This window comes from Heterodontus francisci, chromosome 9 (genome assembly GCF_036365525.1).
Source record: "Heterodontus francisci isolate sHetFra1 chromosome 9, sHetFra1.hap1, whole genome shotgun sequence".
Taxonomy (NCBI): Eukaryota; Metazoa; Chordata; class Chondrichthyes; order Heterodontiformes; family Heterodontidae; genus Heterodontus; species Heterodontus francisci.
Genome location: NC_090379.1, coordinates 99,264,687 through 99,284,154, shown reverse-complemented (window position 1 = coordinate 99,284,154; position 19,468 = coordinate 99,264,687). Strand labels below are relative to the sequence as shown.

Here is a 19,468-nt window from a genome sequence, read left to right as displayed (position 1 = left end):
TGGTGGTTGTACGTGGAGCCTAGAAACCACTGTTGCTAACCTCATATTGCATTCATACATACAGGAAAAAGCAGTGACTAAGCTCAGGGTCAGACAGGGTTAACAATCCTGATAAACCTCCTTGGCACACTCTACAGTTACAAGAATGGGCCAATAGGATGTCTTTCTCGTCACCACAGGGCACGGACTACCCTGAACTGAACTGTCTCCTCCTCAGTCACCATGGCGACTAGATATTTGGGTTCCTTGAGGCCTATTGTTTCCTCTTCACCCTGCGCTGAGCTTTGCTGACAGAAGCACTCCTACTCCTTGTGCACTCAGTGTCGAGGAAAGGGAGGGAGGTGTCCCACGACTCCCAGCAGATGACATTATGAGGGAATACAACCAAGTGGTACTCTCACTAATTACATTTTTTTGGTCTGCCAAAAATTCTCTCCTCCACTTCAAGCCACGTCATGGTTCACTCCAGGCCCCACGAAGGCCTCAGGATAAGTTCTGCACTCGTAAGAAGTAGAGGTCGGTTGGGGTGGGGGGTGGGGGGATGGGGATGGTCAGGAGTCTTTGCTCCTCAAGATTTCCTCAGTGGTTGCCTGGTCAATGTTAATCAGAGTGTGACTGAGCCATGTAGACCAGGATGGTCCCAGTTTCAATGCCTGGTCTAGTAGGGGTGGCAGTAAGGGGGCTGCTGCAATCGGCCAGAGTGCACTCAGAGCTAGGGAGAAGGCAAAAGGATTGGTTAAATGGGGTCAGCAAAGTCCCACCACCAAACCTAATGTCAATGCACATGCAGTCGTTCCAGCAGGGGGTCACTGGACCGTGATCAAGAGCAATACCCTGCCTGATATTAGGGTCCCCTTCTTCATTGGGCCAGCCGCACTGCACTCAATTGTAGCATCTGCCCTTTCTAACAACTCCTACAACGACTGAGATCAGCTAACCCAGCACAGATTAGGCATAGTATCCAAGACCTCCATGCCAGTGTACCTTAGCACCACACTGGGTGGGGTGTTACCAGAGTCATTGGGGAGCTTAAGGATTAGTCATTGCTGTATCTCAGGCCCTGTATTAATGTCACCTTGGACGTTTGCTGCACAGAACAACTTGTGTTTATATGGCATCTTGAATGTAGAAAAACATCTCATGGCACTTTAGCAGTGACAGCCATTGCACAGTTGGTAGCATTCTCGCCCAAGTCAGAAGCTTGTGGGTTCAAGTCTCACTCCAGAGACTCGAGTACAAAAAAAAATCCACTGACAATCTAGTGCAATACTGAAGGAGTGCTGTACTGCCAGAGGTGCTGTCTTTCATATGAGATCTTAAACCAAGACCCCATCTGCCCTCTCAAGAGGTCATAAAACATCCCGTAGCATTATTTGAAGAAGAGCAGGGAGTTTTTCCCGGCGGTGTGCCAGCCAATATTTATCTCTCAATCAATATCACAAAAACAGATTATCAGGTCATTGTCACGTTACTGCTTGTGGGCGCTTACTGTGCACAAACACGCTGCCCCGTTTCCCTACATTACAACAGCGACCACACTTCAGAAAGTATTCCCTTGGCTGTAAAGTGCTTTGAGACATCCTGAAGTTATGGAAGGCATTATATAAATGCTAGTCTTTCTTTTCTTTTTTCATAGAATATAAAAAAAGACTTGCATTTCTATCATCCCTTTCATGACCTCAGGACATCCCAAAGTGCTTTACAGCCAATTAAGTACTTTTCAAGTACAGTCACTGTTGGAATGAAGGGAAAAACGGCAGCCAACTTGCACACAGCAAGATCTCACAAACGTCATTGAGCTACTGCAAAAACAAGCACTTTTAAATCATTAATCCCAGCATTGTTTCACTTTCCTTAAATTTTGTTTCTTAAACTCCAGAGTCCAAGAGCTTCTTTTTCTGATCTCCAAGTGATCCAAGATTCCTGTCAGCCAGCTGTTTCCCAAAGCCTGGGCATGTTTTTAGCTCATTGCAATAAATGAAGCTATAGAGAGGGATTAAGAGGTCACGTTCCAGTTTTTCTGGAATGCCCCACTGCAGTTGGCCAACGTCAATTGGATTGGCACAGTTAAGGGAGAAGGACTCTGTCCATCAGATCAGTCCCATCTGGTACCAAGGCTCACCTGAACTTCCCTACATTAAGTTCAACAGAGCTCTCTTTCAGCCCTCCGCAATCAGTGCTCCTTACAAGAATGGCTTTGTGTGTAAACATACTATCCAGTATGGAATTAAACAATTTAGATCAAAATGTCTCAGATTCTCAGGGTGGGGCCATCGCTGGCAAGGACTGCCTTTATCAGCAATCCCTAGCAGCTGCTGAAAAGACGGTGCTGCAGCCTCCTGCTTAAACCCTTGTAGCGTGTTTGGCCACTTCAGAGAGCAGTTGAAGAATGGAGTGTACTTTGACAGCTGATCGCAGGTGGGCAACAATTGTTGTGTCTCTTTGATCTCAATGTCTTTTGGCTAGCTGGGGGCGGGTGATCAGCTCTTACGCCCAATCACCATCCAGTGATGCAGGATAACCGAGGACAAGTTTGGGGCTTGGCTGCGAGGCATCAGGTGGTTAAATAGCCTGGCGATACCCATCATCTAGGCAACTCCCTCCCCCACAAAGGTATCAGTTATGCGGGCGACTGGTGGACAGTCACCACCTGTGACAACTGTGCCTGCTACAAAGAGATCACTGCCTGGAGGAGAGAAGTTGGGGGGAGGGGTGGGTGTTAGGGGGAGACTGAGAAACAAGAGTTAAGTAACATCACAAACTGACACTGACAATGGAACGCTCTCTGCAAAGCTCTTAGATTCAGATTGTAGCTATCAATCAGTCATGTGTTTGCCTGAAGGACACTTCCTGTGAGGGAGGAAGGTTAGGCCCACTGGACTCATGGGGAGTGAGCCCTATTGGAATGCACCAGCTCCAGCCAGCCACTGCCTGTTTTTGTGGATTTTGAGGACGCACCCTCTTGGGCTAAAAAGTGAGAAGGTGACACTGCTTTATGTCCTGGTCATTTCTGACATAACAATCAATCAGTAAACATAGTCACTCGCCTTACATTTGCACAAAGTACACTGCCCCACCCCTCCCCACCTCCCTCCCTCCACCCACACACCCCCATCCCCCTCCCAACTCTCCATCTCACTGTGTTTGAATTGCACAGAGTGAGGATGTTACCAGCCACAGTATGTGTGCGAGAAAGAAAAACAGAATCAGCAGATTTTCTTTTTAATTCACTCTCGGAATGTGGGCCTCACTGGCAAGTATTTATCACCCATCCCCTGGTTGACTAGGCTTGCTAGGCACCACATCAGAGCCTTCGGGAACTAGTTTGGGTTTCTAAATAATTCAACAGCTTCATGCCGAGACAGCCTTTCATTTGCAGATTTTTTTTTTTAAAAGTTCATTCAAATTCTCAAAGCGCCATGGTGGGATTTGAACTCACCTTCTCTGGATAATTAATCGAGGCATCTGAATTAATGCCCCAGTACACCAGCATAGTCTCTGATTCATGCAGTCTGCATACCATACCAGGCAGACCTGATGTATTTGAGGGGAAGCTAGCTAAGTACATGAGAAAGGAATAGAAGGATGTGTTGTTCCGATTGATGAAGTAGGGTGGGAGGACACTTCTGTGAAACATAATCCCCAGTTTGGACCAGTTGGGCTGAACGGCCTGTTTCTGTGCTGTAAGTTCTATGTAATTAATCACTGTAATAGGCACACCTCTTCAATCGGTCTGTTTGTTAAACAGTCACCACTGGAAGGTTTCTGAGCTCGAGTACATTGAGGGGTTAATGCTTGGCACTGCACTGTCCAGTGTTATGAAGGATTATGCACACCAATCACATAAACCCTCACTTAAGATGGAAGTTCCAATGAGTCGCAATTTCCAAAATGGCAGCCAACTAGACAACACCGTAACTCTCACAACTAACGAACATTATCAGAAGAATTTCAAGAGATCGCAAACATATAAAGCAGACTGAAAGGGCAGACATTCAATTTAGTCCCATAGAAGTCATCTTCCCAAGTGACAAAGTCTCTTTAAAACAGGTTCCACAGGTTGATGGCCACCAAGCCAAGGGAAAAGGTTCCTACAAAAAAAAACACACATTCCACTTACCAGCCCAATAGAACTTTTACACTCTGGAAGTAACAGGCTGGCACTCAGAATCCCCATGTGGAGCACCTGCTCTGGGAGCCCCTCCCCGCGTGGAGCATCTGCTCTGGGAGACCCTCCCTGGGGACCCAATGATGAAGGAACAATGACATAGCTCCAAGGCAAGATGGTGTGTGACTTGGAGGTGGTGGTTTTCCAATATGCCTGCTGCCCTTGGTCTTCCAGGTGGTAGTGACTGCAGGTTTGGAAGGTGCTGTCGAAGGAGGCTTGGCAAGTTGCTGCAGTGCACTTTGTGTATGGCACACACTGCAGCCACTGTGTGCTGGTGGTGAAGGAAGTGGATGTTTAAAGTGGTGGATGGGGTGCCAATCAAGCGGGCTGCTTTGTCCTGGATGGTGTCGAGCTTCTTGTGTGTTGCTGGAGGTATGCTCAGCCAGGCAAGTGGAGAGTATTCCATTACACTCCTGACTTGTGCCTTGTAGATGGTGGACAGGCTCTGGGGAGTCAGGAGGTGAGTCACTCACTGCAGAAAATCCAGCCTTTGACCTGCTCTTGTACTCACAGTATTTATGTGGTTGGTCCAGTTAGGTTTCTGGTCAATGGTAAGCCCCCAGGAAGTTGAGGGTGGGGAGATTCAGCAATGGTAATACAGCTGAATGTCAAGGGGAGATGGTTAGATTCTCTCTTGTTGGAAATCGTCATTGCTTGGCACTTGTGCAGTCAAACATTACTTGTCACTTATCAGCCCAAACCTGAATGTCGTTCAGGTCTTGCTGCGCATGGGCACAGACTGTTTCATTATCTGAGGAGTTATGAATGGTACTGAACACTATGCAAACATTCCCATTTCTGACCTCATGCTGGAGGGAAGGTCATTGATGAAGCAGCTGAAGATGGTTGGCCCTAGGACACTACCCTGAGGAATTCCTGCAGTGATGTCCTGGGACTGAGATGACTGACCTCCAACAACCACGACCATCTTCCTTTGTGTTAGGTGTGACTCCAGCCAGTGGAGGGTTTTCCCTCCATACCCATTAACTTCAAATTTGCTAGGGCTCCTTGATGCCGCACGGTCAAATGTTGCCTTGATGCCTCTGGAATTCAGCTCTTTTGTCCAGGTTTGGACCAAGGCGGCACAGTGGCGCAGTGGTTAGCACCGCAGCCTCACAGCTCCAGCGACCCGGGTTCAATTCTGGGTACTGCCTGTGTGGAGTTTGCAAGTTCGCCCTGTGTCTGCGTGGGTTTCCTCCGGGTGCTCCGGTTTCCTCCCACATGCCAAAGACTTGCAGGTTGATAGGTAAATTGGCCATTATAAATTGCCCCTAGTATAGGTAGGTGGTAGGGGAATATAGGGACAGGTGGGGATGTGGTAGGAATATGGGATTAGTATAAATGGGTGGTTGATGGTCGGCACAGACTCGGTGGGCCGAAGGGCCTGTTTCAGTGCTGTATCTCTAAACTAAAAAAAGGCTATAGTGAGGTCAGGAGTCGAGTGGCCCTGGTGGAATCCAAACTGAGCATAAGTAAGTAGGTTATTGGTGAATAAGTGCCACTTGATAGCACTGACAGCGACACCTTCCATTACTTTGCTGATGATTGAGAATAGGCTGATAGTGTAGTAATTGGCTGGATTGGATTTGTCCTGCATTTTGCGTACAGGACATACCTGGACAATCTTCCACATTGTCGGGGAGATGTCAGTGTTGTAGCTGTACTGGAACAGCATGGCTAGGGGCACAGCTAGTCCTGGAGCAGTATCCAGTGCCTTCAGGCATTTCTTGATATCATGTGGAGTGAATCGGATTGGCTGAAGACTGGCACCGGTGATGCTGGGGACCTCAGGAGGAGGCTGAGATAGATCATCCACTCGGCACTTCTGGCTGAAGATGGTTGCAAATACTTCAGCCTCGTCTTTTGCACTGATGTGCTGGGCACCCCCATCGTTGAAGATGGGGATGTTTGTGGAGCCTCTTCCTCCTCTGGTTAGTTGTTTAGTTGTCCACCACCATTCACAGCTGAATATGACAGGACTGCAGAGCTTAGATCTGATCCATTGTAAAGGCCTGCTACCCGACCCGAGCCTGACGGGACTCGACGACATGTGTCGGGCTCAGGTGGGGTCGGGATGGATCCAAGTCGGACACACAGCAAGGTAAGTGTTAAAAGTTAAAAACTTACCTGAGCTGCAAGTCAGAGAGGTCAAGCAGGGAAACTCTGAGCCTGCGCAGTGAGCGTGTGAGCATCTCTATGACGTCATCATGCTCATGCTGCAGCTTCCTGAAGATTGGGAGTTGGATGGTAAGTTGGATTGTAGTGGTCGGGTCGGGCTTGGGTCAGGTTGGGCTCGGTAGGAAAATGGAGGGACTCAGGCCGGGTCGGGTTCGGGTCCCATGTGGTTCCGTTGAGTTCGGGTCGGGTTTTTTTTTTGGTGACTTGAGCGGGTCTTTAATTCGTTGGTTGTGGAATCATTTAGCTCTGTCTATAGCATGCTGCTTCCACTGTAACATGCATGTAGACCTGTGTTGTAGCTTCAACTGGTAGGCACCTCATTTTTAAGTTTGCCTGGTGCTGCTCCTGGCATTCACTTCTACACTCTTCATTGAACCAGGGTTGGTCCCTTGGCTTGATGGTAATGTTAGAGCGAGGGCTATGTCGGGCCATGAGGTTACAGATTGTGGTTGAGTACAATTCTGCTGTAGCTGATGGCCCACAATGCCTCATGGATGCCCAATTTTGAGCTGCTAGACCTGTTCTGAATCTTTCTTATTTAGCATGATGGCAGTGCCACACAACATGATGGAGCAGGTCCTTGGTGTGAAGACAAAACTTAGTCTCCACAAGGACTGTGCAGTGGTCACACCTACCAATACTGCCATGGACTGATGCATCTACGACAGATAGATTGGAGAGGGTGAGGTCAAGTAGGTTGTTCCCTCACCACCTGCTGCAGGCCCAGATATGTCCTTCAGGACACGGCCAGTTTGGTCAGTAGTGGTGCTACGAAACCACTCTTGGTGATGGTCATTGAAGTCCCCCACCCAGAGTACATTCCGCTCCCTTGGCTGATGAATCAGTGCTCCTCCATGTTGAACTCCACTTGGAAGAAGCACTGAGAGTGACAAGGGTGCGGAATGTACTCTGGGTGGGGGACTTCAATGTCCATCACCAAGAGTGGTTTCGTAGCACCACTACTGACCAAGCTGGCCGTGTCCTGAAGGACATATCTGGGCCTGCAGCATGTGGTGAGGGAACAACCTACTTGACCTCACCCTCTCCAATCTATCTGTCGTAGATGCATCAGTCCATGGCAGTATTGGTAGGTGGAACCACTGCACAGTCCTTGTGGAGACTAAGGTCTGTGTTGCTCAGGACTTTTTCCACTTCATGGAGCACGATGGCATCGTGGCAAATGGCAGGTGAGGCAACGTGGGACAGCACCGGGAGTGGACGTAAGCATCCTGACACTGTCCTCAATGTGGTGTTTAGCTGCATATCCACGGTCTTTGTGTGGTGGCTGCAGGACCATGAGGCAGAGCAATATTCTGCAGCAGGGTCGACTAGGGCCACTGTTGCAGTGCGCAGTGCTCTGGCTCTGCTCGCCCATTATGTTCTAGCAAGTTTCTGGGCCAGGTTTACCTTGATTTTTACTTTTTGGCTGACGTTGATGAGATGAAGCCAATAGCTTTGTCCAGGGTGATACCCGGGTATTTCAGGTGGGGGTCATAGATAAGTCGCCTTCTGCAGAAGGAAATGTTGGGTTCTTTCCCAGCGATGTTGCCTGTGATGAACATTCAAGCTATGAAGAGAGGCTTGGGTTGTTTTCGTTGGAGCAGAGAAGACTGAGGGGTGACCTGATCGAGGTGTACAAGATTATGAGGGGCATGGACAGGGGGGATAGGGAGCAGCTGTTCCCCTTAGTTGAAGGGTCAGTTATGAGGAGACACAAGTTTAAGGTGAGGGGCAGGAGGTTTAAGGAGGAATTGAGGAAGAACTTTTTTACCCAGAGGGTGGTGACGGTCTGGAATGCACTGCCTGAGAGGGTGGTAGAGGCAGGTTGCCTCACATCCTTTAAAAAGTACCTGGATGAGCACTTGGCACGTCATAACATTCAAGGCTATGGGCCAAGTGCTGGTAAATGGGATTAGGTAAACAGGTCAGGTGTCTTTAATGCATCGGTGCAGACTTGATGGGCCGAAGGGCCTCTTCTGCACTGTATTATTCTGTGATGTTATTGTTCAGATAGAACACCGACACAACTGTCTTCTCTGGATTGGGACAGAGCCTCTAGGTCTGGAAGTAGCTACTGAACATCCTACTTGCTTCCTCCAGCATTGATACCTGCGTCAGTAGTGCTAGATCATCAGCGTGGACAAACTTCCAGGATTTGGCGCAGGCATGTCCTCTATATAGATGTTGAAAAAGGTCAGCCATTGTTGAGTCTTTGTGTTCAGCTGATTTGTCATCGAGATAAACACGGAGCCTATGATTGCTCATTGTGACGTTGACTGTGAGCTTTGAGTCTGTGAATACGACTATGTCAGGCTGGTATGTGACTAGTCTGTGGAACATCACTTCCAATTTTGGTACAAGTCCTCAGATGTTAGTGAGAAGGACTTTGGGTGTGCCTTTGTCATATAAGGTCATAGCAGCATGTGGTGTCCAGTTTTTTTTAGTATTATGCTTTTTCAAAGCGGTTTGATGAACTGAGTGAGGCCATTCCAGAGGACAGTTACGAATTAACCACATTGCTGTGGGTCTGGAGGCACATATAGGCCAGATTGGGTAAGAACACCAGAAGGCCTTCCCGATGGGCTTTTACAGCAATTCAGAAGTTCACCATTACTGTTTGCCATTCCAGATTTCTATAATTAACTGAAGTTAAATTTCCCCAGCTGCTGTGGTGAGATTTGAACTTATCTCACCCAGGCCTCTGGATTACCAGTCCAATAACATAACAACAATGCTACCGTACTCTAATGATATTTGATAAGCTAGTTGGGAGGAGGCTCATATGGAGCAGTTACTAGCACAGACCTGTTGGGTCGAATTACGTGTTTCTGTGTTATAAATTCTGTCACTCTGTGTAGTAATATTAAAATAAGGCAGGTACTGACCTTCCACAACAGGTGCTTCTTTGGCAGAACACAGCGAACCTTCAGGCATGCCAGCGTGGAGTTAACAGAGACCTCACTATGGAAAAAGAGACACACAGATTTTAGATTTACATCTCATAGGCCTCAAGACAGTTTTTTTAAATATTCGTTCATGGGATGTGGGTGTCACTGGCTGGGCCAGTATTTATTGCCCATTCCTAATTGCCCTTGAGAAGGTGGTGGTGAGCTGCCTTCTTGAACCACAGCAATCCTTGGGGTGTAGGTACACCAGTGCTGTTAGGAAGGGAGTTCCAGGATTTTGACCCAGCGACAGTGACGTAACAGTGATATAGTTCCATGTCAGGATGGTGTGTGGCTTGGAGGGGAACTTGCAAGTGGTGGTGTTCCCATGCATCTGCTGCCCTTGTCCTTCTAGATGTAGAGGTCACGGGTTTGGAAGGTGCTGTCTAAAGAGCCTTGGCGAGTTGCTGCAGTGCATCATTCCTACAATTAATATGTTTGAGACGTCCCGTTGTATTCATTCAGGCAATTAGGCGACTGCTATTCATGTGCCTGCTGTTTGGATTGTTGAATCATAGAATGGTTACGGCACAGAAAGAGCCCATTCGACCAGTCATGTCCCTGCTGCCTCTCTGCAACAGCAACTCAGCTCGTCCCACTTCCCCACCTTTTCCCTGTAGCCCTGTAAAACTTTTCTATTCAGATAATTATCCAGTTCTCTTTTGAAAGCCGCAATAAATTCATTTTCTTTTCTTTGGTGTCTCTTCCCTGTTTCAAATTTGGCTCAACTGGTAGCATTATTGTCTCCAAGTCAAAGGAAAGACAGACTTGCATTTATATAGCATCTTTCACCAACTCAGGACATCCCAAAGTGCTTTACAGCCAATGAACTACTTTTGAAGTGTAGTCATTGTTGTAATGCAGGAAATGCAACAACCAATAAAGTACAACAAGCTTCCATAAACTGCAATGAGATAATGACCAGATCACCTGTTTTTTGACGGTGTTGGCTGAGGAATAAATATTGGACGGCACACAGGGGACAGCTCCTCTGTGCTTCTTCCAATTGTGCAGTGGGACCTTTTGCATCCACCCGAGAGGGCAGATGGGTGCCTTGCTTTGACCTTTCATCCAAAAGACGGCACCTCAGAAAGTGCAGCACTCCCTCAGTACTTCACTGAAATGTCAGACTGGATTTTACACCCGAGTCCCTAGAATTGAGACTTGAACTCATGATTTACTGACTGTGAGAGACAGAGTTCAATCACTGACCAATGGGTGGCACCCAACTCCCTGTCCTTCTTCGAATAGTGCCATGGGATCTTCAGCATCCACTTGAACTACCTTAGCAGATAGGCAGGACTTTTCCTTCGTGTCAAAAGAAGAATGGACCTACTCCTTCACTATGTACTAGACTCTCAGCTTAAATTTGGTAGAGATCAAACTAATTTCTGACTTATAGTTGAAAAGCCAAAATTTCCTTACAAGTAAGTTCCTTGGTTGTTACTTTTATGATATAGATTGGACCCCTTCGGTGCCTGTACCTCACAGTGTAAAAAACCTTCAGAGTGGCAGTCACCTTCACATCCTTCTTGCTGGACTAGACTGACCCAGGATTTGACTGGCCATGACCTTTCAACTCCCTATGTCACATCCTAAGTGGTGGTCACCCTTGGCAACATCAGAGTCCCATCTCAGTCCTTTAAGAGTGTCGGGGGAGGGGAAAAGCCAATTGTAAATTCACTGAATGAGGGGGGTGGGGCAAGGGGAGGAGTGGTGATGATCAAGAAGGTCTGTGGCAGGGTAGAACTGTGGCTCTCAATGCAAGAAAGTGGGGTCTTACCAGCTCAATCTGTAGCACATAGTCCCTCAAGCAGCTAAACTCAAGATTGCGAGGCTGGTAGCCAATTTATGCACAGCAAGCTCCCACTAAGACCAATGACACAATGACTAAATAATCTGTTCTGGTGATGCTGCTTGCGTAATAAATATTGTCCAGGACACCGGGAAAAATGTTGTTCGAAATAGTGCTCACTATAATGGTGCTCAGATGTTGGTTTAATGTCTCATCAGAAAGACAGCAGCTCCCTTAGTGCAGCACTCCCTCGGTACTGCACTGGGATAATCAGCCTGGATTGTGTGCTCAAGTCTGCTGAATGGAACTTGAACTCTCAACTTTCTGGCTCAGAGGTGAGAGCGTACTACCCACTGAGCCACAGCGAACACCAAGAGCAACACTGCAGGGAAAGCCAACCCATTGCAGCAGCATGCCAGCCCTCTTTGTGTTTCAACTCATGCCACATGGTGGGCAGTGGTGGAGGGTGTGGGGGGCTAGTGGATTAGAGAGCAAGTCAGCATCCAAGCCCTGGTGGTCTCATTGGGGGTCGGGTATGTTGTCGGTAGGTCCCTGATTAACAGATGGGGCAGAGTATGACACCCAGGTACAGTGTGGAGAGGGAGTATGGCTCGCGACTGCCTGGTGGGATAAAGGCCTGTCCGCGATGGATAATTCTGAGTGGAAGGTGGGGAGGGTATAATCCAGGCTGACACTCGAATGCAGTACTGAGGGAGAGCTGCACTGCAGGAGGTGCCATCTTTTGAATGGAGCGTTAAACTAAGGCTCTATCTGCCCTCTCAGATGGATGCAAAAGATCCCATGGCACTATTTCAAAAAGAACAGGGGAGATATGCCAGTGTCTTTGCCAATATTTATCCCTTAGTGAGTATCAGTAAAGGAACAGGTCAATATCTGGTCATTTTCACATTGCTGTTTGTGGGATCCTACTATGCATTTATTAGCCGTCATGTTTCGTACATTACAACAATGACTGCATTTCAAAAGTACTTCATTGGCTGTAAAGCACTTTGAGGTGTCCTGGGGTTGTGAAAGGCACTATATAAATGTAAGTATTTCTTTTAGAAAGAACAAAGACCTGGCTCAAAGAAGGGCAGGACTGGGTGTTAAGTATTCCTGGATATAAGGTGTTCAGGAAAAATAGGAAAGGGAAAAAAGGGGGAGGGGTGGCGGTATTGATTAAGGAGAGCACTGCAGGGCTGGAGAAAAAGGATGTCCCAGAGGGGTCGAGGACAGAATCAATCTGGCTAGAGCTAAGGAACAAAAAAAAGGTGCAGTTACATTGCTTGGTGTTATCTACAGGGCACCAACTAGTGGGAAGGACGTGGAGGAACAAATGTGCAAGAAAATTACAGAGAGGTGCAAAAATTATAGGGTAGTTATAATGGGGCACTTTAATTATCCAAACATAGACTGGGATAGTAGTAGTGTAAAGGGCAGTGAACACAAGAACACAAGAAATAGGAGCAGGAGTAGAGCACATGGCCCATCAAGCCTGTTCTGCCATTCAATACGATCATGGCTGATCTTGGGCTTCAATTCCACTTTCCTGCCTGCTCCCCATATCCCTTGATGCCCTTTGAGACCAAACATCTATCTATCCCAGCCTTAAATATATTCAATGATGGAGCATCTACAACCCTCTGGGATAGAGAATTCCAAAGATTCACAACCCTTTGAGTGTAGTAATTTCTCCTCATCTCAGTCCTGAATGATTGATCCCTTATCCTGAGACTGTGTCCCCCGAGTTCTGGATTCCCTGACCCGTGGGAACAAACTCTCAGCTTCTACCCTATCAAGCCATTTCAGAATCTTGTATATCTCAATTAGATCGCCTCTCATTCTTCTAAACTCCAGAGAGGGGCAAGAGTTCCTAGAGTGTGTTCAGGAAAATTTTCTACAGCAGTATGTTGCTCGTTCAAAGAGAAAGGAGGCACTGCTAGACCTAGTTCTTGGGAATGAGGTGGACCAAGTATCAGTGTAAGAGCATTTAGGGGATAGTGATCAAGGTATCATAAGGTTTCGGCTGACTATGGAATAGGACAAGGAGCAATCCAGAGTAAGAATAATGAACTGGGGGAAAGCCAACTTTAATGGGGTAAGAATGGAGCTGGCAGGAAAACTGGTAGATGAACAATGGCTACCTTCAAAGAAGTGATAGTTCAGGCATAGTCAAGTTCTCTCGAAGGAGAAAGGTAGGGCAAACAAATCCAGAGCTCCCTGGATGACAAAAGAGGTAGAGATTAAGATAAAGAAGAAAAAAAGTGTACTTATGACAGAACCAGGCTGAATATAGAAGGTGCAGAGGGGAAGTGAAAAAGCAAATAAAAGCAAAGAGGGAGCATGAAAAGAGACTGGCATCAAGCAGTAAAGGAAATCCCAAAGTTTTCTATGGACACATAAATAGTAAAAGGGTGGTAAAAGGAGGAGCGGGAAGGATTAGGGACCAACAAGGGGATTTACACACAGAGGCAGAGGGCATAGCTGAGGTATTAAATTAATACTTTGCATCTGTCTTTACCAAGCAAGAAGGTGCAACCCAGGCAATGGTGAAAGAGGAGGTAATTCAGAGGCTAGAGGGGTTTAAAATTGATAAAGAGGATGCATTAGATAGGTTGTCTGTGCTTAAAATGGATAAAACACCAGGACCAGATGAGATGCATCCAAGGATACTGAGGGAAGTGAGGGTGGAAATCACAGAGGCGCTGGCCATAATTTTTCAGTCTTCCTTAGGCTCGGGGGTGGTGCCAGAGGACTGGAGAATTACAAACATTACACCCTTGTTCAAAAAAGGGTGTAAAGATAAGCCTAGCAACTACAGGCCAGTCAATTTAACTTCGGTGGTGGGGAAACTTCTAGAAACAATAATTCGGGATAAAATTAATCGTCACATGGACAAATGCAGGTTGATTAAGGAAAGCCAGCATGGATTTCTTAAGGGAAAAGCATATTTAACTATCTTGCTGTAGCTTTTTTGAGGCGGTAACAGAGAGGGTTGATGAGGGCAATGCTGTTGATGTGGTGTACGTGGACCTTCAAAAGGCATTTGATACAGTGCCGCACAACAGACTTGTGAGAAAACTTATAGCTCATGGAATAAAAGGGACAGTAGCCACATGGATATGGAATTGGCAGAGTGACAGGAAACAAAGAGTAGTGGTTAATGGATGTTTTTTGGGCTGGAGGAAGGTTTGTAGTGGAGCTCCCCAGAGATCAGTATTGGGTCCCTTGCTTTTCCTGATATATATTAATGATCTAGACCTTGGTGTACAGGGCACAATTTCAAAGTTTGCAGATGATACGAAACTTGGAAGCATTGTGAACTGTGAGGAGGATAATGTAGAACTTCAAAAGAACATAGACAAGTTGGTGGAATGGGCAGACAGGTGGCAAATGAAGTTCAATGCAGAGAAATGTGAAGTGATACATTTTGCTAGGAAGAACATGGAGAGACAATATAAAATAAAGAGCATAATTCTAAAGGGGGTGCAGGAGCACAGGGTCCTGGGTGTATATATGCATAAGTCATTGAAGGTGCCTGGACAGGTTAAAAGCATATAGTTTCCTGGGCTTTATTAATAGGGGTACAGTGTGCAAGCAAGGAAGTTATGTTGAACTTGTATAAAACACTAGTTTGGCCTCAGCTGGAGTATTGTGTCCAGTTCTGGGCACCGCAATTTAGGAAAGACGTGAGGGCATTGGCGAGAGTACAGAAAAGATTCATGAGAATGGTTCCAGGGATGAGGAATTTCAGTTATGAAGATAGATTGGAGAAGCTAGGACTGTTTTCCTTGGATAAGAGAAGGCCGAGAGATGATTTGATAGAGGCATTCAAAATCATGAGAGGTCTGGACAGAGTAGATAGAGAGAAACTGTTCCCACTCATGAAAGAATTGAGAATGAAAGGGCACAGATTTAAAGTATTTGGTAAGAGAAGCAAAAGCGACACGAGGAAAATCTTTTTCATGCAGCAAGTGGTTAAGGTCTGGAATGCACTGCTGAGGTTCAATCGAAGCATTCAAAAGGGAATTAAGACTGTTATATGAAAAGGAAGAATGCGCAGGGTTACGGGGAGAAGGCAGGGAAATGGAACTGAGTAAATTGTTCTTTCAGAGCGCTAGTGCAGACACAATGGGCCGAATGGCCTCTTCTGCACTGTAACAATTCTGCGATTCTTCCAATGGTTGAGGTTAAACATATAGCAGGACTCTGAACTTCTACATTAGGATCCTCAGTCTTAAGAAGTTTTTAAATTTTTACAATCATGGAACTTCACCCAGGCTTCAAATAAATAATTGCCTTTGCCCCAACATTTGTCTGCAGCTGTGAGGCATGAAATAAAAGGAGTGTTTCTGGAATCTAAAGTCCCGAGAACCTGTTCAAAGGACGCCCCTCACTGTCTGGCACACTTTCCACTATTTATAAAGAATCCAAAAATTTGAAATCTAGGATCGGCAGCAACAGGGTCCAACTGCAAACACGAGCAGAGGCTTTTCTCTTTCAGCTGCTGATTAACCCCGACAGATTTCCTCTTTTAATTATAAACATACGTATGTTGCATTATGATGATTAATCCAGCAGGGGGCACTGCTAACCTGTAGTCCAAGTACGAGTCCTGGCTGGTAACTTTAAAGAGGGATCCCATGTGGTCACCAATATTGGATTATCAGTAAAGATACAGTCAGTTACACAGGGTGCTGGGGGAGGGGTTACTGACTGACAGTGTGAGGAAGCGGGATTAACAGCAGCAAAGATAGAGTCAGGAATCCTACTCAAAACTGTAACCTACGAACATGTGCCAGAAACCGTAAGGCTATGCACATCAGGTAAGGATAGCATCTCTACTGGTTGTGATACCCTCTGCAGTCAAATAGTCAAATATTGCTAACATCCATTATCCAGGCCTACCCTGCAGTGAAATACTGAATGATGACCAGCTGCTGAGGAACTGTACCAGAGATTCTTTCAAGAGAGAAGGGGACAGGAATGGAGGGAGTTGAAGGAGGAGCGGGAGATGGAGAGATGGAAGGGGTAGGGGAAGGCAAATAGGGGAGAAGATAAAAAAAAAGGGAGGAGGAGATAGAAGAAGGGGGGAAGAGGGTCTGGGGAATTGGGGGAAGGGGAAAGTGAGTGATGGGGATAAAAAATGAGTCAGCCAGTCATTCTTCTGGCACTGTAGGTTCAGGGGCTTTGTGAGTGGAGCATTGCCAGCCCTTAGCGGGGTTGCAGTCAGACAGCAAAGAGTTGAAGGAGTGACTCAGGCTGTAAAGTGCTTTGGCATGTTGAGGTGCAAGTCCTTCTGCAATACAACAAAAATGACTTGTACTTATATACCTTTAACATAATAGAACGTTCCAAGGCTCTTCAGAGGAGAGTTAATTAGACAAGATTTGACACTGAGACATATAAGGAGATATTAGAACAAGTGAATCAAAAGTTTAGTCAAAGCATAGGTTTTAAGGAGCACTTTAAAGAGGGAAAGCGAGGTAAAGAGGGAGGGGAATTCGGAGCTGGGCTCTGAAGACATGGCCGCCAACGGTGCAACAAAGGAAATGGGAGAGGCGCCAGAGGCTAGAATTGGAGGAGCACAGAGATCTTGGATGGTTGTAGGGCTGGAGGAGATAGGGAAGGGGCCGTGGAGGGATTTGAAAACAAGTATTGGAAAGCAGCTGTTCCCCCTAGTTTAGAGAACACAGAGTCCATGTTCAAGACTGGGATACACATGCTGTCAGAATCTGTATCTGGTGGAGTGCCGAGAGAGCTGGTTCCTGTGGGAAGAGACTGACCCCAGGTCACTGGACTGTTTACCTCGCAGACAGTTTGATTACTAGACTTTTCCATTTACGGCACTACCCAGAAACCTAACAGTAAACGTCAGCTGATAGAAAGAATGAAGTCATATTTACATAGTGCCTTTCACCACCTCAGGGTGCCCCACAGCACTCAGGCAATGAAGTACTTCTGAAGCGTAACCATTGGCGTAATGTAGGAAATGCAGCAGCCAATTTATGCCCAGCAAGCTCCCAACAAACAACATTGTGATAAATGACCGGCTAATGTGTTTTAGTATAGGATGTAGGACACTGGGGCGAACTCTCCCGCTCTTTGAATAGTGCCTTGGAATCCTTTACATCCACCCGCGAAGGCAGATGGTGGCCTCGGCTTAATGTCTCATCTGAAAGATGACACCTTCAACAACGCAGCATTCCTTTAGTACTGCACTGGAGTGTCAGCCTGGATTTTGTGCCTCTGGAACTGAATTTGAATCCACAATCTTATGACTCATTGTACCACTTCAAAAATAACTTGATATTCTGTAAAGCACCTTGGGATCTCCTGAGGTTTTGAAAAGTGTGATATAAATGCAAGTTCTTTTTAACGTATTTGCAACATGCAGAAAACAAAATAGCGCAATGCATGTGCAAACCATGCCCGAGGGAGGGCGGGCGGGCGAGGGAGGGGCGGGCGAGGGAGGGCGGGCGAGGGAGGGCGGGCGAGGGCGCGATCCGAGGGCGGGGGCGAGAGCGAGAGCGAGCGAGGGGCTGAGAGCGAGCGAGGGGCGAGAGCGAGCGAGGCGAGAGCGAGCGAGGGCGAGAGCGAGCGAGGGGCGAGAGCGAGCGAGGGCGAGAGCGAGCGAGGGCGAGAGCGAGCGAGGGCGAGAGCGAGCGAGGGCGAGAGAGCGAGCGAGGGCGAGAGCGAGCGAGGGCGAGAGCGAGCGAGGGCGAGAGCGAGCGAGGGCGAGAGCGAGCGAGGGCGAGAGCGAGCGAGGGCGAGAGCGAGCGAGGGGCGAGAGCGAGCTGAGGGGCGAGAGCGAGCGAGGGCGAGAGCGAGCAAGGGCGAGATGCGAGCGAGGGGCGGAGAGCGAGCGAGGGCGAGAGCGAGCGAGGGCGAGAGCGAGAGCGAGGGCGAGGGCGAGAGCGAGGGCGAGAGCGAGCGAGGGCGAGAGCGAGCGAGGGCGAGAGGCGAGGGCGAGAGCGAGCGAGGGCGAGAGCGAGCGAGGGCGAGAGCGAGCGAGGGCGAGGAGCGAGCGAGGGCGAGAGCGAGCGAGGGCGAGAGCGAGCGAGGGCGAGAGCGAGCGAGGGCGTGAGCGAGCGAGCGAGGCGAGAGCGAGCGAGGGCGAGAGCGAGCGAGAGCGAGCGAGGGCGAGAGCGAGCGAGGGCGAGAGCGAGCGAGGGCGAGAGCGAGCGAGGGCGAGAGCGCGAGCGACGAGAGAGGGCGAGGGGCGAGAGCGAGCGAGGGCGAGAGCGAGCGATGGGCGAGAGCGAGCGAGGGCGAGAGCGAGCGAGGGCGAGAGCGAGCGAGGTGCGAAGCGAGAGCGAGAGCGAGAGCGAGAGAGCGAGAGCGAGAGCCGAGAGCGAGAGCGAGGGCGAGAGCGCTTGGGCTGAGAGCGAGAGCGAGGGCGAGAGGCGAGCGAGAGAGAGGGCGAGAGCGAGAGAGAGGGCGAGAGCGAGAGAGAGGGCGAGCGAGAGAGAGGGCGAGCGAGAGAGAGGGCGAGCGAGAGAGAGGGCGAGCGAGAGAGAGGGCGAGCGAGAGAGCGATCGCGAGCGATGAGAGCAAGAGCGAGAGAGCGAGAGCGAGGAGAGCGAGAGCGAGAGAGCGAGAGCGAGAGAGCGAGAGGGGCTGAGAGAGAGGGCGAGAGAGAGGAGAGCGAGAGAGAGGGCGAGAGAGAGGGCGAGAGAGAGGTGCGAGAGAGAGGGCGAGAGAGAGGGCGAGAGAGAGGGCGAGAGAGAGGGCGAGAGAGAGGGCGAGAGAGAGGGCGAGAGAGAGGGGCGAGAGAGAGGGCGAGAGAGAGGGCGAGAGAGGGGGCGAGAGAGAGGGGCGAGAGAGAGGGCGAGAGAGAGGGGCGAGAGAGGGGGCGAGAGAGGGGGGCGAGAGAGGGGGCGAGAGAGAGGGGGCGACGAGAGGGGGCGAGAGAGAGGGCGAGAGAGAGGGGAGGCCGAGAGAGAGGGGCGAGAGAGAGGGGCGAGAGAGAGGGCGAGAGAGAGGGCGAGAGAGAGGGCGAGAGAGAGAGGGGCGAGAGAGAGGGCGAGAGAGAGGGCGAGAGAGAGGGCGAGAGAGAGGGCGAGAGAGAGGGCGAGAGAGCGAGAGATGAGAGAGAGAGAGAGAGGAGAGAGAGAGCGGAGAGAGAGAGAGAGCGAGAGAGAGAGAGAGCGAGCGAGAGAGGGGCGAGCGAGAGAGGGCGAGCGAGAGTAGAGGGCGAGCGAGAGAGAGGGCGAGCGAGAGAGGGCGGGCGAGAGAGGGCGAGCGAGAGAGGGCGAGCGAGAGAGGGCGAGCGAGAGAGGGCGAGCGAGAGAGGGCGAGCGAGAGAGGGCGAGAGAGAGAGAGAGAGCGAGCGAGAGAGTGAGCGAGCGAGAGAGAGAGCGAGCGAGAGAGAGAGAGCGA

The 19,468-nt window shown here is 48.9% G+C and overlaps 1 protein-coding gene across 1 annotated transcript in view; it reads right to left on the bottom strand.

Annotated features, from left to right (window-relative positions):
• The window catches only part of plekhg3 (pleckstrin homology and RhoGEF domain containing G3), a 196,450-nt gene that overhangs the window by 145,998 nt on the left and 30,984 nt on the right, over positions 1–19,468 (bottom strand). Inside the window, exon 2 of the mRNA XM_068039586.1 lies at positions 9,232–9,307. Coding sequence (XP_067895687.1) covers positions 9,232–9,280 — 49 coding nt within the window. The 5' untranslated portion in view covers positions 9,281–9,307. The remainder of the gene's footprint in view (positions 1–9,231; positions 9,308–19,468) is intronic.